A 26171-nucleotide genomic window follows, 5' to 3' on the forward strand; every position below is an offset into this window, starting at 1 on the left:
GCAGTTTATAAGCAAAAACTTAAGTGGCTAATAAAATATAATTTTTAATAATTTTTTTTTTTTTGGTACAAAGTTGTTCTTAGTAAGGAACTTCTGGGGAAGGATGTGTGTAAAACCATATGAATACTGTAGGATCTGAAAAAAGCGACAAAGAATATTTTTTTAAAAGCTGTTTGTCAGTCATAACTGCATTTAAAACCAAAGAAAGTAAAATCTTTCAACAGAGTATTAAAGACAGACAACGCTTTCTAAAAAAAGCATATTTATTAGTTCACACAATGGAGCAGTGCCTCGACATGACAACAGTAAATCAAAGCAGAGTGTGTCCAACTTATTGCAGAACAGATGGGTAAAATGTTTTTTGCCTTAATATTTTCAACAAAGGAAAAAATACAACCAAAGTTTTATCATGCAGTATGTTTGTGCAAACCCTTTCTGTTCACAGCTCAGACTTTCCCGTCCAAACACACACACACATACACACACATACAAGGCAGCAGCTCCTTGCTGAAGGAATGGAGGGGTGTTATGGGCACATGTTTACAGTCTGCTGGACCAGAAAACTGCAGGCAGCAGAACTGTGAGCTAAGGAAGTCAGTCAGAGAGACATGTGGTCTTTATTTCACCAGTCCAATCTTCTTGGCCTCTGTTTCATATATCAACAGCCTCCACATTTTTACTATGAATACTTCTGCTTCTTCATCGAGAACCTAAAGACAAACAGGCTGGTTAGACAAACTTTTTTAGACAAACTTTATATCAAACAGCTCAAAAACCTATGCAATAAATCCTACTTGTTACATGAGTAACAGGGATTACTTAGGAGCAACTGTAAATTTACTGTTCCAGTTAATCTGTTCACCTATTACAACTGCTTCACCTTACATGAGAGAGTCTATAGTCATTCTATTAGCTCTGTAAGACGGTACTTAGGGACAGCTGTACATTGAGCTAAATACTGCCACTGGCATGCTAACATGCTCACAATGATGACACTTAACAGATGTTAAGCAGGTATTATGTTAACCGTGTTCACCGTCTTAGCATGTTAGCATGCTAACATTTGCTAATTAAAGCACCAAATACAAAGTACAGCTGAGGCCAACAGGTTTTGTTTTGCAGGTATCTGGTTATAGATCAAAATGTTGGACAGCTTTACAGTTTGACCTGATGATGGAGTTAGAGGAAAAGTTAAAAGACCAGACATTTCTCTCAAAACCACAAATGTGAACCTCATGGTGGCGCTAGAGAAGAAGTCAACAGATCACCTAATCCATTAAGATTCGCTGACTGGCAACCATGAATGTCTGCACAAAATTTCATGTCCGTCTATCCAATAGTTGTTCAGATATTTCAGTCTGAACCAAAGAGGTGGACTGACCGACTATCACGCAGACAGAACAACATTGCCTTCACTAGAGCCATGCTGCCAGTGTGGCTAAAACTGACACAGGTATTGGAAATATACTGAGAGGTGAAGTCTCAGCCATTTAAAAGTCACTGAAGGCAAAATGAAAATTGATCAAAACCAATAAATTTATTCTTTAATGTAGGATTGGTGTCTTTGATTATATGTTGACTATGTGATTTTAGTACAAATTCTATCAACCAAACTTCACCAGAGGAAAAGTGTAAACTGAAATTAGTTTGAACAAGTGATCACATCAGGTGAAAATAACCAATAACCGGACTTAGGTTTGAGATCCAGAATCAATTTCAACTTACCATAGCAACATCATCAAGAATACCCTGAGGGGTGCTGTGTGCCATGACCTGGGGAGGACAAAAAAACATTACAGTGAGCAACACACCCAACACTGCACCACCAAAACCTAACAGGGCAGAAAAAAGACTTACTACTCAGCATAATTATAGAAAAATTCAGAATAATAGTTTGCCTGATATGAAGTTATTCCAGTTTTCTGTTCAGAGTTTCACAGAATAATCACTAACCTTTGAACAGACAAAATCAACAAGAGTGGGTTCCTCCTCGCCAATGTATTCAATAATCTTCTTATTAATCCACGGTCTGATGCGTCGATCCATCAGAGTCTGCAGAAGCAACAGTCAGAACACCTCGTGATTTCATGTTCAGTTACTGATCACACAATGACAGCAAATAAGACAATGACCGGTGAATGTAGCTGTAGCTTAGATCACTCTACCATTCAATCAGTACTACAAATCATAGTTAGATCAATAAAATCAAACCTATTACCGAGTCAACCATAGCCCAGTCCAGAGGGTAGGAGAACAACTCAGGCCTGGCAGTGGGGATCTTCTCAATAAGGCTCTTTATGTGCTTGCGTTTCTCCTCTGTGTTGATGCTGCCTTTGGCTCCTGAAATTTCGGCACCGTCCAACCCCAGACTCTTGTCGTCATCGCCGTAGTCTAGTGGAACCAGTTTCCTTTTGCGAGGCTGCTCATCCGCCTCCTCGTCATCAAACTTGTTGAAAACACTTTCCACGGTCGCCAGCTTCTTTCGCTTTCCTACGTTGAGCTGGCTGGGACTGTTGGTGGCACCTGGAAGAGAAAAACAGGAGGAACACCGGTTTATTCTGGCACAAAGCGGCGAATTTAGAGAAATAGATCCTCCGCATCCTTTTGCTACTGTACTCACCCAGTTTGAGACTGAGACCTATCTTGGGCCGATGTTCCTCCGGAGGTTGGACCTCAGGAGTGTTCTCTCCGGGAATGATGATGCCACAGGGAGATTCGTTGCCGGGTGTGTTTGGAGTCGCATTCCCGCTGGCAGAGGACACTGAGGGAGCAGTAGTGATTGGTCGCATGACGGGTTTGAGTTGTGGCTTGGCTTCTTGTGAATCCTCGCCGTCGTGGTAGTCATCCTCCTCCCCTTCCTCCACATCATCGTCCGAATGCTGCTGAGGGCCTCGGGGCGCTGGCTCCACGGGTCTTCCTGACCCCCTCTTCTCCCGATCCCGATCCCTCTGAGCCTTCTCCTGGTTCACGTCCTCCTCAGGTTCAAGTTTCAGTGGGGGCTGTCGTCTGCGCTCTGCCTCCTCCTCCATCTACACAGATATATGTTACACATGAACAATGACCTCTCTTGCATATTTCATGTAGTCTGTGAAGACTGGTGGCATTCTGACGACAGACGCGCTAACGTCATTACACACTATAAAACAGGGGAACTTTCGGTCAGAAAAAGACTAGTTTAGATGTGATTAAAATCCTATAGAACCTATAATGACAAACATCATGAAAGACGGATAGAACAAAAAGCTTTCTGCTTCAAATAAGAAAAAAGACCTGCATTTAATAGATAATATATTTTTGAAAAAAATAAAAAATAAAAATAAAGTCCCACGTGGACTCACCCTCTGCAGCTCAGCATCAGGGTCTGGGTGACCCTCGGCGAGAAGTCTCTGTCTGATCTCCTCCAGCTCCTCTTTCTCCCTCTTTCGGTCTCGCTCGTCCAGCTCCGTCTCCTTTTCTCGGTCACGGAGTCGCTTTTGCAAGGCGCTGCCCCTGACGATGACAGAGACAACAAGTGAAGTAATCTCAAAAGCAAGAAAGTGTGCCCCACCATCCTGCATGTGCATATAGACACAGATACCTGTAGTATTTTGGGTCGTCTCTGTCGTCGTCGTAATCTTCAAGGAATTCTTTCAGCCTCTTGGCTTCTTTCATCTGATTTTAAACAGACAGTGAACAGTGTATGTACATAAATCCAGCATATCTGACATAATAAACTGTCCAGTGGGTGGCCATAACTATCTGCAATAACCATTTTAATCCGGTGTGTTATGCATTTATGTATACCATTTCACGACGCCGCTCGTCCTCCCTCTCTGTTTCTTTGCTGTAGTCACGAGATTTTTTCCTCTCACGGATCTCCCAGTTTTTCAGACGCTTTAAAAAGTAAAAAAAAAAAATAATTGAACTGAGTTAGAGTCATAAATTCGACAGTCATTTATTTCTTTATGTGCAATCATTTAAACTTATGTTTAATCAATCATAATCAAAATTACAAGAGATTAATATACGTACCTCTTGGTAAGCGGCCTCCTTGTCTCGAAGCCTCCTCTCCAGTCTCCTCCGCTCGTAAACGTCCTCCTCGTCATCTTCACGTTCTCGTTTTTTATCTTCTCGAGCCCTCTCTCTGTGGAACACACATCACTGCTGTTAGTCTCCTTTTAATGTTCTATTCAAGTTAAAACGAGAGGGGAAAATAACAGGACTGGAAAAAGTCATGCACTTATTTCATTTATGGTCAGTGTTCCTTTGGCCTTTGCACAAACTCCTAAAGCAGAACAACATTTTGTCAGAGTTAAATAAATCTCCACACTTGCTGCCAAAGGCTTTTGCTACATTTAATGTAATCCAGTACAACAGCCCTGCAATATATATTTCAAAGTTATTTTTTCACCCTGGAAAACAGATCAAAACAGCTTATGAAAAGCTCTCGAACCACTTCTGAATGGACCTTGAGGTGAATTATGAAGACTATCATACACACATTTTATTGAGATTGTGTCAGAGGACACTGATTGAACTCTGGACACTGTAATTTAAAGTGGTTCTGTTGTTGTTGTGTCTGCAATTTTTGTGTTGTAGGATGGCTTCATAAATTTTATAAAAAAGGAAATTCGATTTTCTATTGGACTGCACTGCAACTAATAAAGTGCTGACTCGATATAACATCAAAAACGACTCATATGCTTGAACTGCATGGAGAAGGATACTGAGAATCTAGTTTGTCATCACTGGCCTCTCACTGACCTCGATCTGCTGCGATCTTCGCTGACATCTCGGCTCCTCTCCCTCTCCCGCTCCCTCTCTCGCTCCTTCGTCCTCTCTCGTTCGCGATCTCTCTCACGTTCACGGTCACGGTCACGATCTCGGTCGCGTTCTCTGTCACGCTCCTTGTCCCTCTCCCTCTCCCTTTCCTTCTCTTTCTCGCGGTCGCGGCGCTCCCTCTCGCGCTCCCGCTCTTTGTCCCTCTCTCTCCTTTCCCTCTCGAGCTCCAGCCGCTCCTTCTCTTTCTTGCCTTTTTCCTCCTCCAGTTTCTGCAGGAGCCCAACAGGAAGAAAGGGGGAGAATGTGTTACTAGATTCAAAACACTAAAAAGACCATCATACTACTATAATACATAAATATCAACAGGTTAACAGCAGATGATACTGAAAAATGGTTCAGACTCCCTGGGCCACACATGCTCACATACTACCATGACTCATTGCCTTGGAGAGGCTGGCTTCTGCGACTGAGGAAGTCCTCTTAGCCCTGACGTTTCCTCCTGGAAGAGCGGTCCACTGCTTGAGCAGGTTTAATGCGGATACTGCTCAATTCACGACACACTTGCATAAAACCATAAATTGCAGTTCATTGTTGAAAGACACCAACAGAATTAAGGTAATTTGTGCTTATATGAGGGGTTGCAGCAGGAGTGGAAGCTAAGACTATCCACCAGTAAACGTTCCTGGTGTTTTATCAGCACTTTTCAACTTTAAGCGTTTACTTTATTGTATTTTTGTTAGATCTGAGCGTAGTAGAGAGATCACTTCCTGTCCCGGCTCCAGGATTCAGTGCACCCCTTTATCACATACCGTAATATTGAATGATTTTTTTCACATATGTAACAGGTCAACTTGTCCTCTGCAGTAACTATGTGCTCTATGGTGATCTGAGATTATGTTCTGATGTAATAAACCATTCCAATATAAATTCAGCTGTAGGCAAATAGGTATTGGTCAAGCGCACATCCGCTCACTTTCCGAATCAATGTGCACTCAGGCAACTGCAGAAGAGTGATAGATCAGACCTGATGTAAGAGATACTCTGTACATATACTCACTGCTGAGGAGATTTGTCATATATTGAGTCTGAACACTCGGCTTTACATATTTCCTTGAGTTCAAGGATTTCATTAGAATTGGGGCTTCTCATGCTTCAGACACACTCATGGAAACACAAAGCACTTAAGATTAAAGTGCCAAGTTACCATTGAACCATAAGGTCAACAAGTGCACAGAGTACAAACTATATACTTCTAAATAATGCCTTGGTTTGGTCTTATCTATGTGTGCCAAGTGGATTAAAACGAGCCTTGGCTTAACATGGCAAACAGCCCAACTAAGTGAATTACATAATCAGCTCCCATGTGTTTTCTACATGGTCATTTGAGATGCAGGGGAGCAGTGGCAGACTGCAATGCAAGTGCTCCCCTGCAGCAGTGTGGGAGTTTGAGTATAGAGCTGAATGACAGGACCAGAATTAGTCTACATTATACTGCAGGACCTTTTTAAAAATATTTATATTGTGATGTTTGTGGTAAATATAATAATTCCAATACATATGGAAGTTTTTAGCATTTAAAAAAGTTACATGGAATCAAAGGAATGATGATACCACTAATAAGGCGAATACTAATCTTTTTCTGTAGATCCTGTAGCGTATTGAATACCTTGAGCACCTCCCTCAGGACAAAAACTGTAAACTCTGAGTACAGGAAGTTTCCAATAGTAATACAAGCGAATCTGAATAAACACAAACAGCAAACCATTTGTCCACATTCTCACTTGCTGACAGAAAAATCGTGGCTTTTTCTACAGACCGTTTTGGAGCTACTGGCGTGCAACTTACAGGTGATGAACTACAGTTTCAGCGCCTCTCTGCCCCTACACATCCTACAGGCTACGTGTGGGAGGAAAAGCAGGTCAAGTGCAAAGTCAAAATCATGAAAAACATCCAAATGACACCTGTGAAGCTGTTTATCTACAGTTCATTCACACGAATAACATCTATAACAACTGGTTTTAAATTCATGGTTGAAACAGATCAGAAACTGTATTCCATTTGGCACAAGGAAATGAGTGAAGCAGTCTTACCTGTAGGCCGTCCTCTGGTGTCTCTTTGGCCTCTGCAGCCCAACAAATGATGTAACAAATCCTTAACAGAATCAGACCCACTGTTCAAACAGTCCTCTAACTGATTTAAGTGCCTCACAGTGCTGTTCATCATGGCTGGTTTACAATATTCAAAGAACACTGTTGGAAATGCGGGTCTGATAGCTGTTAAGTGATGTACAAAAACAAAAGGAGGAAAAGGAGGAAAGGATGAAAGAGGTCTGAACTATCTGACGTACATGAGCTAACCAGTGTGCTCTGCACTGTTAAGTAGTTAAATTAGTATTTGTAAACCATGTTTAACACAATGGACAAATCACAAGGTTTATTCTCTGGCTCTTATTCTATAGTCTGGTGCTGTAATCTCTTCTCATCCCAAAACTTACCTCTTGTTTTAATATTCCATTGTGAAAAAATGGCTGATTTTGTCACTTATACTGTATTTACGTAACTAATATGCAATTGCAAACACACAGAGAGGTGGGTTATATTTGAATAATTTCCAGTTAGCAGTAGTGGTCAAGATCCCACCTCCTATATATGGTCTTTAACAGTATACTCATCAATTCACCTTACATGTGTCATATCCTTGTTGACGGAGTGTGTGAAAGAGTTCACAGATGATGGAAAGGACATCCTTTACTACAGTAGCTGAAAATTTTGCTAATTAATGCTCATCCTAATACGCCCCACCTCTGTAGTGTTTGAGGTTGTGATTACGATGCAAGTTCAATGGTAAAGTCCAGTTCCATGTTCCATGAGTGTATGACTTTGTCTGTCCATGTGTAGTAGCTAAATAACCCTGCAGCTCTGTCCTTTTCATTCAAGCTCACTCTTTTGTTCCCTGCTTCTCTTGTTGTTTAAATGTGGGTTGGGGGGTGGAGTTACCAAGAAGTCACAGAAGTGAAGAAAGAAAACGGTTGAAATCAAAATTAAAGAAACATGAGAAGACTTAAAAAACAACACAACAAGGACTTACCTCGTTAGTCTTCAGACCACAGAGTGCTGTGGAGGGGCGCTCCCTCCTTTAGTAATACTACAGGCTGCAGTTCAAACTACTGCAGTGGTTAGGCTCGTTCAGTTCAGTTCTGTGTGCTCTTCAGACACATCAATCATCATCTGAGGACCTGCAGGGGTTCACTGAGCTGCCCGGCCTTCTAAAGCCTGACTGAGTGTGAGTTCAACACACTTGCTGAGGAACTCTTCTATAACTAGCTGCAGCACTGATTAAGAGGTGCTTTTTTTCTGTCAAAATCCAAGAACATTTCATGACCTTGTGGACCTCATTTTCTGTTTTCTAAACACTTGTGTTTCCCAAATAAAAATGATGTTAAGTGAATTCAGAGCCAGTTGCCCCTCTGCAAACCCTCCAGAAGGGAGCGCCCAGGATGAGTAAAGAAGAAAAGAAAGATCATACTTACATCCTATCCTCGCAACTTTTTCCAAAGCTGAGATTCTGAGATTCATCTTGCTCTAGTCACCAAATGAACTCTACCATATTGGTGGGGTTTAATCAATAGATTAGCTTTAGATGGAATTTCACATTGTGTCCATGCACTCTGTGTGATGAATTTAGCTTGTGCAGAGCTAAAACTTTTAGTCTCAAATCAGTATTATGAATAATAATAACAACTTGTGCCCAATTTGTAAATACTGACAGATACTAAAAGGCCATTTGAGTGTCTGTAGTAGTAATTGAATACTTTATGCCTTTAATAGATAATATAAAATATCTGAATCAACATTAACGACTTTCTATTCCTTTCATGTTTGAATTTGGATAACTAAACGTTGTGTTAAAAGACTACCTCCATAGTACGGCTGACAGTGACAGAATGAGGAATTACCTCCATTAATTATATATATTGTAGCTCCATTTGATGTTGAGGAATTTCTACAGAATAACAAACAGCAGTTTGATACATTACCTTGTGTGTGTCCCGGAATTTGCTGATCTCTCTGGATATCAGGTCTCTCTTGTCATCTTCCATCTCCATAGCATTGATATCCTCCTTGCACAAAGGACAGAGAGAGGAAACAAACACACTAAGCATTCTCCAGTTACTACAAATGAGCTACAAGTCACAGCATCAGAAAAGAAAATGTTGCTCCAGCCTTTGTTTACATTTACATCATGCAAACGCTACCTCCTCTTTCTTCTCTTTCCGCTTCTTGTTGCGAGGTTGACTGTCAGGATCCTGCGAGGGAGCGTTGAGCTCACTTGCATACTCTCGGATGAGGACGTCAATCGCCCCCTTCACGACCTGGTCCCGACGCAAGGTTTCGTCATCAAGAACCTCCTCCTCATCTTCGTCCCCGTTCTTTGACCCACCACTGGCTCCCTATATGTTCAAGCCAGAAAAATTGGAGAAACAAACTTACAAACCCAATTTAAACAAAATAATCAACCTGACATAAATATTCAATTTATCCTTTACTCAACAGGTGGACAGCCTACCCCATTGGCACTTCTCTTCTTGGCCTTCCACTCATCCAGCTGGGCCTTGGTCTTGGCATCTACCTTGACCAACAGCTTCTTATCGCCTAAGAGCAACTCGTGCAGAAGTCTGAGGGCTCGCAGTGTAGATTCAGGCTCCTTATACTCACAGAATCCAAAAGCTTCAAGGAGAAAACAAAAGTTCCACAAATGTTAATAACAAAATATCTTACCTTTAATTTTTATTTTCATTAGTTTCCAAAATTATTATCAGTTTGATATTATCAAAGAGTCTATTTCAGTTACATGAGAAGTAATTTAATGCAGTAAAAAGTCTAGTGAATACTTTGTGATACCAATTACAGTAACTCTTGGGTGGAGTTTTTGAAGTCTCAAGCATCCCCTGAATAACATGCATTTCCATAAAGAGAGGATAAATAAGGACTGGTTTAAAGTGCTTCGTCCTGTTTTGTTTTTACCTTGAAGTTTCCCGGAGGCACCTTGGACCCTTTTCCAACTTAGAACAATACCACATTTCTATATCAAAAGAGAACAGAGAAAAGAAATTATATATTTTGACATTACAGATCCTACTGATTCATCAATGACGCATTAATCACTGATAAGGAAGTTGGTGCAAAAGTATCTAAGTTTCCCTGAGACATTAGTTCCCAGGTATTTGTCAGTAGTTACCAGAGACAAACCATGAGCAGCTATGATCAAAACCTGTGATGCAGACACTGTGCAAGTGGTATTCTGTAAAAACCTGACTGATATGATAGAAGCAGCATTTCTGCCCATTATTTTACTCATCTGAAATACTTCTAACTTGAACATCGTTTGAGTATTTCCTGAATGAGAGCAGGTCGATTGACTACAAGATAAGCAATCCTGATTGTCTGGGTTTTTTTTTTAATTTTGTGTACAGTCAACTCACCGCTAGAAGCTGCCTGACCAACATGTCAGATGCCTTTTCAGAGATGTTTCCTACAAATACAGTGGTGGTGGGGCCACCGCTGTCCTCTGCATCCTTGGCTCTGATGGTGCCGGACTCCTTCTTTGGAATCATCGGCTTCTGTGCTACAGCAACTGTGGTCGGGACAAGAACCTGCAATATCCAGTTACATTTTAGTCATCCAAGTGCCACTCTTATTTCACAAACATGAAATGCAACCAGTAATAGGCGTGTGGGTCAGACTGCTTTGGCTCGAGTTGCACACTTTCCAAAAACAAACTGGGTGAACTGAATTGAACTTAAAACGTGTAAGAAATATGCATTTAATGGAAGGTCATTCAGAGCAGCTTATGCTTTGATTGGCATGCAGTAAGTAGGAACTCCTGATTCTAACTCACTGTGGGTGTGGGGGTCACTACACCCATATGCACTGGGATCATGGGAGTACCTGCAGATAGAAACAAAAAATAATATTCAAACCATGTATTGAGGCATACAACCACACACACAACCACTCTGATATGATACTGTAAGTCAGACATCAATTCAAAATGTGAGACCAATAGCCACGACTTTGTCTGAAAAAGTTCTGCCTCTGCACTCTCACTGTCACTGTCACTGTCACTGTCGCAGCACCACTCTGAGTTGTTGATCTACAGGAAAACAAAGTCTCTCAGTACTTCAAAATGTACTTAACCCTCAGGTTCTACGCGTGTTTACCTTTACAAAAATCACACCAAGGGACCCGGAGCCTGATTTACGAAACACACAGCTGTTACAGATTACGTTACCAGGCCGGTATTCAGTACCTGGCGGGACTGCTGTGGCAAACCCTCCGTACTGTGGAGGTGGGATCCTCGGGGGTAGCTGCGGGATGCCAATCTGCTGGCGGTTGAGCGGAGGAGGGTACGACATCCTTAAATTTACGGAACCCTATGGAAGAGAGAGACGGTTCAACTGAAGACCAAGGGAACATTGTTTTCGGGAATGAACTGAGTCGCATCAAGCTCATCACAATATCACATTTTGGAAAAAAAAACAGCCATTCTCCACGTTTAACGTCCACTAGCTAATTAGCCCAAGGAAGCTAACGCGTACTCCGTGGCCTTGCTAGTTCACGTTAGCTGCAGCGGTCATTTACGAAAGCTACTCACCTGCAGTCAAGAGTGAGATAAAAACCAGTGTCTAACAGTACTATGGGCTGTCCAAATAAGATCCCATTAAACACGGCAAACAGAAAAAAACCAAACGTTAGCGATTAGCGTTATAATTTTCACCGGTGCGGTACGGGAACCCCTATGGATACAAATAACTAGGACCTATTCTTTTCGCAATGGATCATGGGATAGCACAGAAGTGAACTTGGGTTTTTTGCCCTGGATTCGGTCTCTTAGGCAAGAACTCACTCCTTGCAGGAATGGACCAATGAATAATTTTGCCCTACAATGTTCTCAGCTATGTATTTTTGTATTTTTGATCCCAAACAGTTACTGGTGTCCATTCACTGCAGTATGGTATGAAAATTGACTTGCAGAGAATATACTAGTTTAGAGATACTGAACTGCTGCCTTTAACTGTTTGATTGGTTGGAAAATAACTTACAATAATGTAGATAATGGGCAAAGTATCTAATTTTTTCTGTTTTATATCATCACATATTAAATAATATCTCAATTTTGCACTGTTTATGCACAAAATCATGCATCCTTGAAGACATTTCCTGAAAAATGATGAAAGACTTTTTTCCTTTTGTATTCATTGCCTTCATTACTGCGTGATAATAAACAGTAACATATTTTGCATTGCAAAATTGGACCACCTCGTCCATCATAGTGGAAGAAATGAAAACCAATCCTTGCAAACGAGGGTGTGCATTCTGGGAGAAGCTTTTTCCTGACAGGCTGTACTCAGGGCAACTAAATCCTTTTTACCATCATAAATACTCTGCATCCCCCATGTTTAAACGCTTGGTGGAGCCAATTGGCTTACTTTAATTTGCAGTGGCTGCCTGTCAGCACTCATCTGCTTCCCGATGTGTATATACCATTTATATGAGTAGTTGTGTTGAGGCGGCTGCGTCGTGCCACAGAAATGTGCGCTGATGAAACCTTGTGTTTTTTGATGTTGTTCAGTAACTAGTGAGTTCAGATGGTTCAACAACTGCTGGGAAGAGTAAACAACTGTTTTCAGTTCTGTTCGTATTTTAATGAACAATTTTATTTTCTGCCTGTGCATCTGTGTTTTTGTGTTGTTTATGTGTATGTTAACAAAACAGACCTATGAGTAAGACTTTACATTAAAGAAATAAGAGGGAACACACACTGAATGAATGTTCAGTACTGCACAGGGGTATAATAGCCTATTATGATACTTGTACTATAGTTGAGTGTTTTCATTCTCTGATACTTTTGTCCTCTTAATTCATATGACAGCTATAATGTAATAGTGTAAATTACTTTACAGATGAGGATCACATGCAAAACATAAGAGCTCTGAAAACAACCCACTGCTATAAACAACCCGAGTCTCTAATGTTCAAATTAACTTAAATCCTACTTAAACATGAATGCATCAATGATAATAATCTAACATATACAAATATTTTTTTTAAATGTGTATAATGGGTATATTTTACTTTTAATATATTTTGCTGATACAGTTTTTTCCCTTAAGACTTTGGTTGTAAAACTTTTATTTGTAATGGACTTTTTTTTTTTTTTTTATAGCTAATAATCAGGACAAATGTTTGAATGCTTATCATACATGACGGCGGTGCCACCTGTTACTATAGCCTAGATAATATGTTGAAAGATGTGAAGCTGGTGATGTGTTTTCCTCTCGACCTGAAATCCGATGCGTTTGGCCGCAGTTCTGTGGACACACAATCTGGCTAAATGCTCTAATGTAAACAAGCCTATCACGCCCCGCTTGGCTGCGTCTGTGGAAATTTCCACAGAGATGAGACTGCAGCAAAGCGCTTCACAACAAACACTTCAAAAGAGCTGTGGCCACGCCCCCCGGAACGAACCCACTCATTTCGCCATCTCCCATTGGCTAACCCGAAGGTGTGTCATTCAACCTGACGTCATCGCTATATAAGGGACAGCATGTACGGTTAATAATAAACCTTAATAACACGTTATAAACGCGTAACATCACTGATAATTTCGAACAACAAAAAAGAAATCTTTGTGTTGCTATGAATAAATTAGGGTGTGATAATCTCCACCATTCACCCCAGCCCGGCTGCGCTCCGGCTCATGAATATTAATTAGATCCAGGGGCAATAAGAACTGCCCCTTGCAGCAACGCGGCAGCATCCACCGGGGCAACATCTCACGGCTCTTTCGTCAGACTCGACTGGTCGGTGTGTGGAGTCGGATCCGTTTGGACTGGGCTCTTTCTGACTCTGGAAAAGAAGCATGGCTTTGAGAGGACCCCTCTCCCGTCTTCTCAGGACCAATCTCAGCCACACCTGCCAACACAGCAGGGCTCAGTCCGTGGCTGTGCTCGGCGCTCCCTTCTCGAGAGGACAGGTAAGAAAAGCTCTTTGTGAATATGACTTTTTTTTTCTTTTTTTTTGGATTTTTAATCTTAGTTTTAAAACAGACCAACATCTTCAACATTCACCTAACTCCTCTCTGTTGGTTTTCTGACAGAAAAGGAGAGGTGTGGAGCATGGTCCTAAAGTCATCCGAGATGCGGGGCTCATCGACAGGCTCTCCGCTTTAGGTAGGTGCGGGGATAATCACGCAGCGTCCGGTGCCGCTGCGTTATGTAACCTGAATTTAGACAGATTTCATTTGCTCGTCCGGTCTTCAGCCAGCCTGTTACATCACCACATGATGTGTTTAAACAGGATTAAATCGTTCCGTGTATATGTGACAAACGAACCAAAGCCCAAACCAGACTCAATGAAAAACCTGCACTGAAATCGTATCATGATGTAAAACCCTGTCGAAATATGATGATGACCAGGCGACTCATAGGAACCAGCCACTGAAACCATGCCATACAAGGCGAGGACAGGCATCCAGCACCACAGACTTAACAGAGGACACTGTGAAACTCTGCACCACGCAAGGTGACTTCTTCTTCTTCTTCTTCTTCTTTCTTTCGGGTTGCCACATGTCTCGTTTTGTCATTCTGGTCCCCACCACATGCTCGGAAGGGCGCAGGAAGAGGACGGCTGATTTATTTCCACTGTGGCGTCACTGCAGGCTGAGTCACACGCACTGTTTAACGCTGCTTGTGGTCTCAGTGGAAACGCCTACATTATCCTCAGAAGGCTTCTCTGCAGATGAAACAGGACACCTCAGCTGGGTGGCATTGTGCTTGGAGTGAGAATGACCCACAGCGGATCCCAGGAGGCACGGCAGGGGTTATGTAAAACGCTCTGCTGCAGGAGGTTGAACTGTACCGCTTGCTATGATAAGGTCACTAAATAGTCAGCCTAGGCTACTTACAGTCTATCTGTGGTCTAGACACTGAGGCACCAAGGACAATGTAGATTAATATGGTGCCATAGCAGATATAAAACCATTCAGTCCACAAGGCTTCAACTGAGCAATTAATTAATAATTAATCAATTTCAATTGATTGTGATCATTAAAATATTAACAATGTTACTCCAAAGGGATATTTACCTTGCCAAAAAAAAAAAACAAAACTAGTAGTCAGGCCTCTAAACTTACAACTGCAGGCAGGAGTATTATATAAAACAGTATAATCATTCCAAAGAAAAGAAAAATACCATAGGCTATGAAGAGGTCACGATAAATGCAAGGGTGTCTGTTTCCTTCTAAAGGTTAAAGCTAGGCTACCATATGTATGATAATGCTGCTATAAATACATGCGCCATAGAAAACACCACCACACACGAAGTATAAGCCTACTACCACACGCTCACCAAGCTCCACATGGTGGTACATTATGTATGTGTTCAAACAATGGATAATCTAGGTGTGTGGCAGGTAAGGGCATAAGTGCCTGTTCCTGTGTCGGAACCAGTTAAATAAATCCAGAGAGTTAAAGTATTTTCAGGGTAATCCTGGCATCTGTCACTCAGCTGTAAACATTAGGTGTTGTGCAACAGGCTCAGCCCTGCCCGTCGTCATCACACATTCCATACATGGGACATCATTATTTTGTCTTCTGAAACTGACACACAGTCACTAATGCATGCAGTTGTTATTTTACTGAAGTTTTAAATAGGACAACAGCATTTAATATGTTAAAATATTATTATATAAATCTAGAGTTAGGTTCAATGTGTTTAAACTTGAAACAGTAAAGAAAATACAAAAAATGTGTTTCCATTGTTAATAACTCAGTTTGTTCTATAGAAGAATGTAGTTTTCCTTCCTAGGCAAAGGAAACCTAGAATTGTGATCATTCTTTTTTATCATTGAGATAATTATTATTATTATTATTAATCTCAGATGGGAAACCAAATACTGTTTCTACTTGTTTGTTTGATTTCAAATATAATTTTCTTAAACCCCTTTTATGATAGATGACTCTGCTTTTCAAAAAAATAGGTTAGAATAAAAAGATTGTAACATTACTATAACCTACATTTGTGGGGGTTTAACGTTAAATGTTCTAATAAAAAATGTTCAAGTCAAATTCAGAGATTGTAGAAATGATAGAAGTCTACTGAAGGTGGGGGCAACGACTTGGTGTGGAGTCATTTTCCAGGTGCCCTGATGTAAAATTGGCAGCAGTGAAAAAAGATATATGGTGGCAGCTATGCCACTAACTGAGCCCAACACATGAAACCGAACTCTAACTGCACGAAGTACCATGCCGTCTCGAGATCTTTACACTCTCAGGGTTAGTGTCAGTTTGTGCAAACTATTTCAGTAAAACATTAATTGATATAACCACACCCGTAATCACTGGGAGTTAAGTACAGTAAACACTTTGTGCACGTAGCAGCTGTAAATATGAATTTCACAGTAGTAGTAGAGGCAGAGCTCGCAGCTTGTCACTGCTATAACAGACTCTTTGAATTGTCCTGCAATAGAGGCAACAAGACAAGGGCTATTCCTGTCCCATCTACAGATGGCAATGAACCGCACTGGTTCCCCTTAGATCAGCAGAGTAACACTACACTGCCATCAAGGCTCACATTGCCAGATGAAACCCCAATATGGATCACATCACTTGTTTACTTCACAGTCTGTGTCCCAAACTAAGTGGACATTTTTCAGTCTTAAACCTCTGCAGCCACCAAGCACAGGGTGACCGGCAGCAACTGAAACCTGAGCTGAAGTGGGTAATGAATGGAAAGTGCCCCGTCACTAATGTTCCACCGGCATTGAATGACTCAGCCTCATCAGACTGCAGGGTCAGACAGATGCATGTTAAGTCAGGCTATAGAAGCTCGAGATTAGGCAGGCTTGTCAACTCAGAGCGACACTGACCGTCTTCAAAATACAAATGTTTTCTCTCAAAACAGAAATCAGGCCTGTTAGAGATTGTCAAGAAAAGATCTGATTACAGGTTCCCTCTACTCAACAGCTGGTGTGTGTCCATAAACAGTGTCCCGGGCTGAAACAGCGAACCCCTGCTGAGTCATTGTAAACAACACTAAAAGGGTGACTCTGCATAGATGCCTTCATTTCATTTCAGCCTGTTGTTGGTTCCTCAGATTACTCTGTCCACGACTTTGGCGACCTCAACTTTCGCCACCTCGAGAAGGACGAACCCTACATGAATGTGAAGTTTCCTCGCAATGTGGGCGCAGCAAATAAGATGCTGTCCGGTGCCGTCAGCAGAGCTATCGGTGCTGGGCACACTCTCGTCATGCTTGGAGGTGACCACAGGTAATGATCTCAGAATATGAAATGTACAGAGTACTGAATGTACTGCGTGTCAAGAGCCAGAAATGATGCAGTTTAACCACTATAGTATTACAGGGCTACCGTATATGATTTAACCATATGTTACTGCTACGACTGTACTGCAAAGACACACCCTGTCTCTGAATTTGACAAATGCAAACACCAGATATTAAGAAGACTGTCCTTGTTCTTTCACAGCCTTGCTATTGGATCAGTGAGTGGCCACGCCCAGCAGTGTCCTGACCTGTGTGTCATCTGGGTCGATGCTCATGCAGATGTGAACACGCCCATGACATCTCCATCAGGAAACCTCCACGGCCAGCCTGTGGCATTCATGCTCAAAGAGCTGCAAGATAAGGTGAGGAGAAATGTTAGGCTTCATAAAAACAAAATGTTAATGCATTTCAACAACATGCCCCCCCCCCCAACCCCACCCTCACCCCAACACAGCACCTTCTTTTCTGACTGAATTACTCAAAACAAAGCCTCTGGCCAAGGGGCCTGTGCCCTGTAGACTCTTTCATTGCATTTAGAAGGCCAGTGACTTAGGGCACCATCCTCTATCACTAAGGAATAAAAATGTATAAATGCATTAAGTGCACAGCAAAAGTATTCAGTAGTTTCCCGTTAATTTTCTACAGTTATTTTCTGTTTTACCATCAAGCAGAAAAAAAATCCTAATATCTAATTTCTGTCATCTGTTTAAAGTCTAGATACTAAAAATAACCTTTGTGTAAATTATGGGCCAACATTAAAAATACATATAGACATCACCCATTGCTATGCATTTTTTTCTATCCCCACATTTATATAAATATAAATCTCTGCCTCCCACAGATGCCAGATATCCCGGGTTTCTCCTGGACAAAGCCGTTCCTCAACTCAAGGGACCTGGTCTACATTGGCCTGCGGGACGTCGACCCCGGGGAGCAGTAAGTAGACACTACAACCTATAAAACTTCTACCAAATGTGGCTGATTTGAACTTCATTTTCCAACATGTAAGCACTGTGAGAATTGATCCGGATGTTTTTTAATTTTGCTTTTTGCAGCCACATCCTGAAGAACCTGGGTATCCAGTACTTCACCATGAGGGATATTGACAGACTAGGCATCCAAAGAGTGATGGAGGTCACCTTTGACCACCTTTTGTCAAGGTAAGTCTAAGTGTTACCTGTGATGTTAGGTGATATTCCCATACTGTTAAACATCTAATATGATTGTATGTTTATTTTTAAGGTTTATTATACTTAACATTTAGTGAAAATCAATAGTTTGTTTCTTTGATAAAGCCAAATGATTGCCCATGTCTGAAGAGAGGTGAACTTTAACTTTCTCTCCTCCTTGAACAGGAAGCAGAGGCCGATCCACTTGAGCTTTGACATCGATGCATTTGACCCGTCTCTGGCCCCCGCCACAGGAACGCCAGTGAATGGAGGTTTGACCTACAGGGAGGGAATCTACATCACAGAGGAAATCCACAACACAGGTACAAATGACTACAAATAGATAGTTGCAACAGCTTAAAAATACAGCATCATGCTGCCTTAACAGATGAGATTTTCTGTCCTTATAAGACTTTTATCGTCAGGTTTTAGTTTCTAACTTGTGAATGTGTTGATGGGCAGGCCTGCTGTCAGCCATGGACCTGGTAGAAGTAAATCCCGTGCTGGGGGCCAGCCCTGAAGCCGTGGAGGCCACCGCCTCTTTAGCGGTTGACGTCATTGCATCGTCTCTTGGACAGACGAGAGAAGGAGCTCACGTGTCCATCGATGAGATTCCGTCTGCGAAGGACGACACAGAGCAGCTCCGCCTCTGAGAGCATAACGCAAAGCTATGAACTTTATCAACATCATCCCTGAGCATTCCGCAATTTTCAATACAAAACTGCAAAGACTCAATCTAATAGTAGCTCAAGTTTTGAACTTTTTGTTCTCATCTCTTTTGCTGTTTAGTGTAATGTTAAACCATGAAAAATGTGTCTTGATTTATAAAACCTGTGAGGGGGCTTCACAGATTTGTGGAGAAAAAATTATTCCAGGTCAAAAGCCTTGGACATAATTTAGAAACTACTACACTTTATGACGGGATTACCACTCATTTTAACAGCGACACTAACTTATTTTGCTACTTTATGTCCAGTAATAAGTCAAGTGTTAGTGGACACAGCCGCCACATGTTTATGTTGTGGTCGGTTTACAAGAGAACGAACCTGCCTCAGAGGTATGATAAATCAAGTCTGACATAGTTTGAAGTCCACAGTCTGATATGGACTCTCAAAACTGTTTTGTGCCAGTTAGTAAAAACTAGTAATGATGTGTTTGCACTTTCGGACCAGGTGTGGTTACTGTATTTTCTTTAGAGTTTACTTTTGTATGAACCTACTAGTACAGAATACAGCACAGTACAGTACAGTACAGTACAGAACCTGCTTGTACTAGAATTACCGCGTGTACAAATATTTACTGACTTCATCAGTATTAATTGGCTTGAAAACTGGAATATCCAGGTGTGCTCACAAATGCAGGCAAAAAAACTAAACCAAAAAGCAATCGTTTGCATAATTCAGCCTGAATTGATCTAATGCCTGGTTTGTATTTGGCTTGGTGTGGCCGCTGAATGACTTGTCCTTGTAACAGAGTTTATATTTTGGTCTTCCATAAATGTGATTGCATTTTTTGTTCATGTGTACAGGCGTCTTATTTCCTTTCTTGTTTGATGCATTTCTACATATTTGAAAAAGACTATAGCCACACTAACTAGCTCTGTGGGGCTGTACATTTGAAGGCCCCCCTAAAAAAGCAGAGCCTTCAAATGTTCAAGGGGAAATCACCATGTTGTCCTGTTTTAAAATAAAACATCAACAACCTGTAGTGTTAGCCATGTTAGTTTAGCATATTAACATGTTAGCATTTGCTTATTAGCACGAAACACTAAGTAAACTGGGAACATTAGGAGATGAAGTGGGAGTGCCAGTTTTTACAATTCATCCTGAGGGGAACATGAAATCTACCCAACAGCTGGCAAGATATTTCACTAAAAACTACAAATGTCAGCCTCATGGTGGTGCCGCAGGAACATTCGGGGGATCACCAAAGTCTTTAGTATAGTTGAACCATGAATGTCAGTCTAAAAATTTGTGCCAATCCATCAGCAGATGTTGATAAGTGAAAACTTTGAGCAGATGATAGCGCTAGGAGAAAAGTAAGAGGATCACGTAATTCATTAGGTTGCATCTTCTCAGGACCATGACGGTCTGCACAAAATGTCATGGCAGTCCATTCAGTAGATGTACAGGGGAGGAGACAACAGTCATCTCAATAAATATCAGCCAATATGCAGATTTTCTGGTGAGTAACAATTTCAAGGTATTTCTCTCATAATATTCATTTTAAGTCCTCACCAGTCATTAGTTGTAAACAACATTGTTTCTAATATGGACAAAAGGAAACATTCTGATGCTGTTTTCATCGATTTGTCAAAAGCTTTTGATACAGTCAACCACTGTCTGCTTTTTAAGACACTATGAAGGTCTGATTCAGTTGCTTGTAGATGGTTTTTTTTTTTAAAGTGTCAAAAAAGTGTCTGAGAGCCAGAAACACCTGATCCAATTTTTCCCAGTGACAAAGGTGTCCCACAGGGATCAGTTCTGGGCCCTGTGTTGTCTACAATTTAGTAATAATATTGTCTCTTCTCAAACCAACTGTACACTGATCACACTAGTCTACATTGTTTTGACTCTGTGCAACTTGCTGCTGAGAACCTACAAATCTCTTATGGTGCTATTCAAAATGCATTTATCAACCTAAAGCTGGTCCTTAAGGCAAGCAAAACTGAGTTAATGCTTTTCTCTAAAGCAAGAGATACTGATTTTAACAGTCTACATCTATCCACACTACATGCCAGCAACACTGAAAGAGTCACAGAGTATAAATGTGTAGGTATTTGGTTTAACGAACCATTTACATTTCCACTCTCAAGCTCCTAGACTCAGTTTATCATTCCCTAAATCTATGCTGGACTGGATCACAGAACCAAACCGAACTCAATCTACTAACTGTCTTACGCTTCAAGTCCTGTGGGTTTACTGCCTTTAGTATCTTGAAATCATTGCAATGAGCCAAACCTCAATGATCTTCGAGATTTAAATAAAGGAAAATGAGAAATGTTGAGATATTTCAGTTTGGACTGAGTGACTTCTATCCACAGAGCCGTGCTGCAAGTATGGCTGAAAAAAATCATGGCCATTGTTTGAATTTTTATATCACCTGTTATTATTGTCGCTAGCAACATAGTTATATAATGATAAGTTGCATTAATAAAATATTGTGTAATTTTCAACTAAGTATTAACCTTTGTACTTAGGAACAGAAAAACAGGTGTGTTTTCTGTTACGTCTTTTAAGGGAACGTAAAGGCATATTTCAGATTAAAGCAATAAATAAATAAATAAATTATATATATATATATATATTTTTTATTTTTTTATTTTTTCCCCCAACCCCCACTCTTCACTCCATCCACACAACCAGGTTACCAAACATGTTGTTGTCACTCCAGGAAGGCATGATATCTGCGGAAGAAAAACATTGTGGCAGGTGTGTCACTTCAAGAACACATCCCTAAAAATAACCTTATCACCCACTATTTCAGGATTAATTCCATAGTAACAGATGCTGTGTACCTAGCACTAACCTGGCCTGGCCTGGTCTGGGGCTTTAGGCTGTAAATAATATTGGTGATGTCAGCTCTACAGTGTTTGTTTTTAACTTTGGCCTGCTTGGCTGCCTTCCCCGGAAATATCAAGAAGCAAACTGAGGTTAAAGATTAGCTTTAATGATGTGTAGACTGTCAGATAAAGAACACTGAAGTGATTTTTGTTTTACACAGAGTTTACATAACGATATCAACTGTTAAGAACATTGCATCTGTATTAAGAGTTCCACCCACTTTTTCCACATTCACACCTCCGACTTCCTCAGGTGGTCACAGTACTCAGAATTGGAAATATGAGCCCAATACAACCACCTGGATTTTGTGCATGAAGACACTAAAAAAATAGATCGCTGGTGTCATTTCATCACATACTGTTAGTTTTACCAAGATAATCAACAATACAATTGTGTTGAATACTAACAGTAAAGTATCCCAATCTGAGAATTTATAAACCTCATAAAACTGCTGTGTCAGTATCATTTCACAGAGTCTTCACATGTGGGAGTAAGTAGACCGACTCTTGACTAAAACCATACAGAGAATCATCTCTGTGATCTGTAGCAGCCAGCACACGGGTCAGGGAAATCCTCATGACTGGAATTAACAGTCAGAGCAAACAGTGCAAATCTGAGTTCACAGTTTGTCCATGGAGCTCCTGTAGGTTTGGTCCATTAACAATAATATGTTCCTTTTTCAGCAATCTAATTCTTGTCAAATGGACTTCACCCACCCATGGACAGAACATTCTCTCAATAAAGGTTCACTTTAAGACTGGATCATCTCATTGTCCTTGTTTGCACTCACAGAAACAGTTGGCTGAATACAGCAGAACAGCATTATTGCTAGAGGATAGTCAATGGAGACAGATGGAGAGAATCTGGGTTTGCCCTGGATCCAGAGCGTTGAGTCTTTTCAGGGGGTGTAGTTTGATCATCGTCTGAAAAACTTCAGGTAAACTACAGCACCCAGGATGGCCAGCTCCATTAAAATGATCACACCTAAAAGCAACTTGTTCGTCATCAACCTACAAGACAGAAAATAAAAGCAGAGGCTCTGGTCATTGTCCCACGAGCGTTTACAAGATACACGATCAATCACATAGACCATAAGATACATCAGATTCATGAAACAGAAATTAACCATTCATTCATTTCCTGCATTGATAAAAATAAATGTAACAAGATGAATTAATCTTACAACCTCCTCAGGGGTGGCACTTACCGCCGTGACATGGCACGAAGAATTTTTCGACTTCGACTGAGGTTCTCTCCTGTATTCGCCAACTACACAAAAATAAAAGACAGAAGAGCGTTAACAAAACCAACCAAACCATTTCAGTCTGATTACAACATATGTAAACAGCTTCTCCCGATACTGATGTAATGACAACACAACTAGTCTAAATCACACTAACCCAACCCTTAGTTACGCCATAATAAGTAAATCAAATGAATCAGATGAGCACACATTACACACAACACATAATAAGGCTGAAGCTATTCAAACTAACACAGCACCACAACCTCATCCCACACAATGATTCACAGCTCACTCTGTTCCTGGTGCGGTCCAGCTGCTCCCGCTGCTCTCCCAGCTCCTCAATGATGTCTGTACCAATCTGGTCCGTCTCTGCAGCGATGCGTTGGCTTCGTTCAATACTCTGGCTGGCACTGTTCAGAGACTCCGTGCCCTGGAGCAGCAGGGCTCTCTGGGACTGCACGTGTGTCTGTATAAGGGGGCAATGTGACAACCGGGATAGAAAATATTTATTATGACAACAAGAACAACAAAACATTTTCAGATTCTCCTACTCCCATTAGATATCAATTAATTTTGTTAAATTAAATACATTCCAGGAGTTACCTCTGACTTTAATCTTAACGTGCTGACTTTCCCTTAAATGTTCATAATTATACTTCTACATAATCAATTTATGGATTTCCTACATTTCCTTGTCAGAGACACTGGAAATGTCTCTGTACAATCAGCCACTATAACTGTAACTGTGTTTTGACCTAATTACAGTGTTCACACACCATTAATAGTGCAATATTGCAACTAATCACACAGACACATAAAAACTGTCATGATGAAATGCTACCACGCTCAAGCAGCATTTATAACATATGAGAGTCTTCAGCCCCACACTCACACTTTGCTGATTTTGTGATGAATAGATGCCATGATGACTTCCTCCCACTGACTGGGAAGAGGAGCCGAAGCTGGGAGCAGAATTTTTCATGTCCCTCTGAAGCTTGCCCATATCCCGGCGGTACAGGTGCAGCTTTGTGCTCATAGCATTTCGATAAGAAGAAGGGGCAGCACGCAGCTCTTCTTCCATTCCTTGTAACTGGAGACGGATAAGAAAATTTAAATCTTTCTCTTAAGTATTCAAGTAAAAGTACATATAAAGCAAGTCAAATACTCCATTAAATCCTACTTAAGTAAACGGACACAAATATTAGCAGCAAAATGTAGTTAACCTCTGATTGATCTAATATTACATATGACATCAGTAGATGATTAATACTGAAGCATCAGTGTGTAAGCAGCATGTTACTGTTGTAGCTGGTTTGAAGTACTTTACATACAGTTTTATAAACAGGGACAATTTTTGCGCTTCCAGTGTAGGAGATGAGGGACAAAATCCAAAAATACATTTCAGTGTTTATATGGAGTTACTATAATACTCCAGTGGTCTGAGTAAATCAAATCAAGTGGGTATCTTCCAAAGTTGTGAGGTCTTTTAGGAGCAAAATTCCCTCTTGGTGTTTTCCTCTTGATCTGCAGTGGAAGGATATCAACAGGAAGACAGTAACTTTGGAGGAGATCTCTCTAATTTGTCTACCTGTGGATGCTTAAGCCTCATATTAACTACAGATAAACTTTGCAATGTATTTTTCCATAAAAGAGGGCTGTGAATTTTGTCACTTACATCACAATCCCATTAGAAAGGGATTTTTTTTTAATAGATATCCAGTGTGAACAGGAGGAATAATAACACCGAGTGAAACCTTCAATCTAAACGGTTTTGTTAATGAATTCTTGCAAAATAAAGAAGTTTACCTTAATAACAGCCAATATTACACACAGTTTTAATTAAACTTGCACTAGCAAGCAAGTAAACTTAAGACAACACATCCAAAACAAGGCGAACAGAGCAGCTCACCACTTCCTCAGCCTCCCCATGCCTCTCATCGAAGGCCCTCACCAGCCTCTTCCTCTCCTCTGCGGTTACAACACAAGTTTCACTTAAACAGCACACAACACATCTTCTGAAGCTTGTCACGATGTTTAATTAGGAGGTAAGACAACAACACGGACTGTTTACCTCCGTGGCTCCTCAGGGCTCTCTCTGGGATTAGCTTGAGCTCTTCGTACAGAGATCGGTAGATTTCGTGCAATTTCTCGAACTCCTCCGACGACATTTTGCTTTTACTGTTCGGTCCCCTTTCTTCAGAAACCACTCAGTCTTTTGTTGTAAAATAAACCAGTAACAACAGTCACACCAGTGAAAGAATCCAGTGGTTTTGGTTTGATGATAATCAGATCCCCGCGACTCTTCCGCATGATGGGCCTTGTGACCGAGCGCCTGAGACGCCAGAGCAGAAATAAAACACCCAGATTTTGGTATTATTTTACTAAAAAAATAAACAGGCTATATCTTACATGCAAAAGGTCAGGAAAAATAATGCCGAACCTAAGTGAAACTATGCAGAAACCACTCCAATAGAGTTTTTATTCAGGCGCGACGCAAACAGCTTTCACGGGCACCTTCTGGGAAATGTAGTTTTCAAACAACAATCTTAACAGCAACAATGCAAAGACCCGAGAAGAAAAAACAAAAACCAGAGCAGGACAATGATGATCATGAACAAAACAAGCACATAAATGAACAAAAAGTACATGTTCAAAATTGGTAAATGAATAAAAACGAAACAAGTTCACAAAAATCAGGTTTCTCCTCAAAATTAAATGACTACAATTAATTGTAATTAATTAATTGTTTAGATTAGATAGTTCGTAGTAGCTGTAATAAGACCTCTTCAACAGGTTTAAACACTCATCAATACATGAATTATCAAGCAGAAACCAAAATACTATTTTTCCCAGAATGCATTCCTAAAAACATTTGTGTTGTAAAGCCAAATAAAATTTATATTATTCAATAAATTATATTGATACCCTATTTGCTTGGGATAACTGGGGATGTCTTGACGTGTTGAAACAAATCAAATGATCACAGTTAAAATTCAAACTTCAAAATAAAAAGATCCAAGTGCCAAGTTAAATAAGGCTCATTTCAATTAAGCGTTCTTTTATGGTCAGGCTGTAAAAACTACAATCC

The 26171-nt window shown here is 40.7% G+C and overlaps 3 protein-coding genes across 4 annotated transcripts; 1 reads left to right on the plus strand and 2 right to left on the minus strand.

Moving 5' to 3' along the window:
- Positions 1-245: 245 nt before the first annotated feature.
- On the minus strand, positions 246-11598 carry rbm25a (RNA binding motif protein 25a). 2 transcript variants are annotated; one of them, XM_071498433.1, is made up of 18 exons: positions 11416-11598; positions 11071-11194; positions 10660-10709; positions 10244-10414; positions 9786-9843; positions 9328-9488; positions 9017-9211; positions 8798-8878; positions 4744-5030; positions 4012-4123; positions 3784-3873; positions 3578-3651; positions 3339-3489; positions 2621-3029; positions 2219-2523; positions 1954-2052; positions 1726-1773; positions 246-710 (listed from the first exon to the last, which is right to left on the minus strand). In XM_071498433.1, the coding sequence occupies exons 2-18, from the start codon at positions 11174-11176 to the stop codon at positions 618-620; spliced, it is 2490 nt and encodes an 829-aa protein (XP_071354534.1). In that variant the 5' UTR covers positions 11177-11194; positions 11416-11598; the 3' UTR covers positions 246-617. The 2 variants fall into 2 exon arrangements, with proteins under 2 accessions (XP_071354534.1, XP_071354533.1); XM_071498432.1 differs by having other exon boundaries at positions 8798-8881.
- Positions 11599-13439: 1841 nt separating this feature from the next.
- Positions 13440-19787, plus strand: arg2 (arginase 2). Its single transcript, XM_071498820.1, has 8 exons — positions 13440-13797; positions 13921-13993; positions 16917-17091; positions 17308-17467; positions 17947-18041; positions 18161-18265; positions 18461-18597; positions 18737-19787. Exons 1-8 carry the CDS (start codon positions 13684-13686, stop codon positions 18925-18927), a joined length of 1050 nt encoding a protein of 349 aa, XP_071354921.1. The 5' UTR covers positions 13440-13683; the 3' UTR covers positions 18928-19787.
- Positions 19788-21922: 2135 nt separating this feature from the next.
- vti1b (vesicle transport through interaction with t-SNAREs 1B) lies at positions 21923-25436 on the minus strand. The gene is made up of 6 exons (XM_071498822.1): positions 25155-25436; positions 24993-25051; positions 23976-24173; positions 23376-23549; positions 23045-23106; positions 21923-22847 (listed from the first exon to the last, which is right to left on the minus strand). Exons 1-6 carry the CDS (start codon positions 25249-25251, stop codon positions 22754-22756), a joined length of 684 nt encoding a protein of 227 aa, XP_071354923.1. The 5' UTR covers positions 25252-25436; the 3' UTR covers positions 21923-22753.
- Between the last annotated feature and the right edge of the window lie 735 nt (positions 25437-26171).

The sequence above is a fragment of the Trachinotus anak genome, unplaced genomic scaffold (assembly GCF_046630095.1).
Source record: "Trachinotus anak isolate AG129_WGS33_773 ecotype Australia unplaced genomic scaffold, CSIRO_AGI_Tana_v1 ptg000015l, whole genome shotgun sequence".
Classification (NCBI taxonomy): domain Eukaryota; kingdom Metazoa; phylum Chordata; class Actinopteri; order Carangiformes; family Carangidae; genus Trachinotus; species Trachinotus anak.